Source organism: Orycteropus afer, unplaced genomic scaffold (assembly GCF_000298275.1).
Source record: "Orycteropus afer afer isolate SDZICR_OR568_19922 unplaced genomic scaffold, OryAfe1.0 scaffold00229, whole genome shotgun sequence".
Taxonomy (NCBI): Eukaryota; Metazoa; Chordata; class Mammalia; order Tubulidentata; family Orycteropodidae; genus Orycteropus; species Orycteropus afer.
In genome coordinates this window covers 904,497-908,261 of record NW_006921816.1, presented here as the reverse complement: position 1 = coordinate 908,261, position 3,765 = coordinate 904,497, and the positions used below count along the sequence as shown (strand labels likewise).

The 3,765-nt window shown below is 37.3% G+C and overlaps 1 protein-coding gene across 1 annotated transcript in view; it reads left to right on the top strand.

Moving 5' to 3' along the window:
- Positions 1-2,616, top strand: part of LOC103203785 (alcohol dehydrogenase 6) — a 45,891-nt gene extending 43,275 nt beyond the window's left edge. Inside the window, exons 7-8 of the mRNA XM_007948867.1 lie at positions 835-973; positions 2,592-2,616. Coding sequence (XP_007947058.1) covers positions 835-973; positions 2,592-2,616 — 164 coding nt within the window. The remainder of the gene's footprint in view (positions 1-834; positions 974-2,591) is intronic.
- Positions 2,617-3,765: the final 1,149 nt, after the last annotated feature.

Genomic DNA, 3,765 nt, shown 5'->3' with positions numbered 1-3,765 from the left:
AACTGTTTCTTATAACAGAAACCAACTTAAGTAGAAAATAAATTCATTGGAAGAATAGTGACTATCACTGGAAAGGCTGGAGAATACAGTCCAGGCTGGAACCAACAAAAGTAAAGAACTGCCAAGATCCTACCACAGAGCAATCTGCCTAGGAGATTGTTGCCTCCTTGAACAATTATACCATACTACCTTTTGGAGAAGTGAGAAAGCCACCAAATTCTCTCTGGTCACTTAAAACAGGGTTGAATATAAGGACACTCTCTTTAGAAAATCATAAGGGGGAAAAAAAATGCTAAGCCTATCTTTGCCTGTGCAATTCTTACTTCCAAGAGGTGTATATTATCTATATTACTTTGTACACATTCTTTTTCACTAGGTTCACTGTATGATAGAAGTTCTTCTCTTCCCTTAAGATATTTGGCTCTTTCGTGAAGCTGCAAATCAAAATACACACACACACACACACACAGAGAGAAAATGTCTAACCTTTGAATTGCTTTCTTTCATGATTCTTAAGACCTTGGCCTTTGTTATACATTATATATGGATTCACTGCTTCCCACAGACACAACCTAAGACCAAGAACATTTCAAGACAAGGCCCAAGTTCTACTTGATTAATTCTCTTCTATGGTACTAGAGGTCTCCTTCAGGAAAACAGCCTTCTCCATGAGGCATGTGGTTGGAACAGGCATTCTGAAGAATGAAGCAAGTTAATGGAACATTCTTAGACTTTCTCAGTCAAAACCAACACCTCCAGCAGTTACTCTGGATGACTGTTCTTTTCAAGTGAGGTCTCATGTATAAAATTTATTATTAATCTGTATGTTTCCAGGCTGGAAGAGCAGAGATGATGTTCCTAAGCTGGTTTCTGATTACATGGCAAAGAAGTTAAATCTAAATCCACTAATTACCCATACTCTGAATTTTGATAAAATCAGTGAAGCGGTTGAACTAATGAAAACTGGAAAATGGCAAGTTTCTCATATAATGTTTATGTATATGTGTTTTGGGCCGAGAAAAAGGGTGTGTGGTTGTGGGGGAAGGTAGAAAAAGGGTAGTCACTTCTGGAGGAGCCATGCACAGACAACTAAAGAAGCATCTTCTCTTTCCGTATTTTTTTCATGCCTAGTTCTTAAAACATGCTTCCTGAAAATACCTAAGTTTCCACTTACCCTTACTATTAACATTATGTTTCCAACTTGGCATTGCTTAAAATGGCTCAGTGAGTAATGAAGTCAGCTTATAAAACTTTCACCCACATTTAAATATACAGTTTACAAAGAAGCCATTGTGGTTTTTCCTGTTGTTATTCTATTTTTTCTTTTATTTACATTGACTGCAATCCCCATAATGTAAAAGCTCTCTTCTCTCTTCCTTTTGTTACCCTTTCCCTGTGTACTTCCTGCCCTCTGAGCTATCTCTTTGTTCAAATATTGCCCTTCTGGTCTCTCCGAATCACAAGGGAATATACCCATAACCATATATAAGTTTGGCAGACAATATTTCTACATACATATTTGTATGTGCTATAAGAAAGTCCAAATATATAATAGAGCTAATGGGGGGCAAAGTTATGATAACTTCTTAGCCACAGCTAACCACCCTGAGAGAGCAGGTTGTTTGGCCCATGAATTTGGGACCATGGTCATGGAGGATATCAAGCTTAATTGGATGACATACTAGGCAAAAATGTTGTTCTACATCCTACTTTGGAGTAACACTGGGGTCTTAAATGCTTGCAATTGGACATCTAAGATGCAACAGCTGGTCTCTCTTTATCTGGACCAAAGACGAATGATGAAAAACAAAGATACATGGAAACAATTAGTCTAAGGGACCAGTAGACCGTGTGTACCTCAGCCTATGTGACTGTGAGACAAGAAGAACTAGATGGTGCCTGGATACCACTGTCAACAACTTGGAAAGGGATCAAAATAGGAAATCCTGGATGGAGTGAGAGAGAAATGTAGAACAAAATTCAAAATTATTTAAAAAAACAGGCTTACTGGCCTGATAGAGACTGGTGAAAACCCTGAGACTATGACCCCTGATGACCCTTTGGGCCTGGAATTTAACTCATTCTCATGGCTTCCAGCCAAACAATCCAAAAACCAAACCAAACTCACTGCCATGGAGTCAGATCTGACTCATAGCGACCACTCCTTGGGTTTCCAAGGCAGATTGCCCAACAAAATGTTAAAATTTACAACAGGTAGGTACACACCTTAGAACAGTCGACCATGGGAGACTAGAAGGGCAGTACTTGTTCTATTTTAAGGGGGAAATTATCCCTGGACTACCAAATTCTGATTCCTATATCTGGTTCAAAAGACAAACCAGTCATAAATTGGGCATTGGCTTCCCTCCATAGGTAGAAGACTGAATATCTACTTTTCATCTCTGGAACTTCATGTAATTTTGAAAAATTATTTCACAATTGGTTTTATGTACCTATTTTTCATCTAGCTTAAAGAGAAGGAAATATAGCTTACTGGGGTACAAAATGAAATTTTGAAATGCCAATATACAAATGTTACTTTGGAAATGTTTCACCTTTCTTTTTTCTTTTTTCTTTTTTTTTTTTTTCAGTATCCGCTGTATCCTGACATTTTAAGTACAAAATAATTTGTGCAAGATATGCAACATATTTCACCAAATGAATTATATTCTGATTAATTTTCATGATTTAAAAGAATTATCCACACAACTCTGTCGCTATGTACTTGCTTCTGAATCACTCAGCAATGAACTCAGACCTGACTTCCCCCACCACCTCATCAGAATGATTCTTATGTATCCATTGTCACTTCGGATTATTCTTCTTTTTCGAGCTAGATTACTGTTAGCTGGAATCAAACAATTCCATATCCTTCAGACATTCAAATTCACTGCAAAATGCTCCCATTTTTATAGTTCCTTCTTTGCACACTCTGTCTCTCCCCTAGACATGAAACCCATTTGACATCAAAGAAACAAAACTCATTCATGTGTTTCTTAACAATTCACTGTGGAAAAAAAAAATTCACTGTGAAGCAAGGCAATGGAAGAGGGAGTCTTCATCAGAGCCACAAAAATAAATCTGAATTGAACATTATCTCATTATATATCATTCTTAATATAGCTCATTCAAGGGGATCTTCTACTGGTATTTCATCTTACATAACCCAGTCTCAAATCCTTAGCAGGTCATATTACTTGGCTTCATAACTAAGCCATCTAGAGGTCCAAAGAAAATAAAACCTGGGGGGTGGAGAAGGCTTTCTTGATACTTATCAAGATCCACACTCCCTAGGAAGCAGTTGTGGGATTAAATAACAAAACTTTTTTAATCCACTTTCCACAAAAGAAAAAAAAAAAAGGTGAATTACTTACTGTTTCACATTGATTTTTTCCTCCAAGAAGTGGAGGGGAGAAAGACAAGATTCACTAGTTATTTGTGACATACAATCCCTTCTACTCAAAATTCCTTTGAGTCTCTGCACAAGTCCCTTTAAATACTCCTAGAACTAACTTAACATTAACAGTGTTCTTGGCATATGGTATCCTTCTCTATCTCTTGAATATTAATAAAGTCTGGTAAAAGTGCCCTCCACATCATTTATACACCAGGATCTTCCTTCCTAGTTAAACTGTCATACACCTCAGCTGGAGCTTCCCTAGAACTGGGACCACTAGATCAGACTTTGGCAGTCACTGGGAGTCTAGGAAATGGACTGCCATTTTTATTTTTTACCTAAACCCAGTAAATAAACAAACAAAAAAA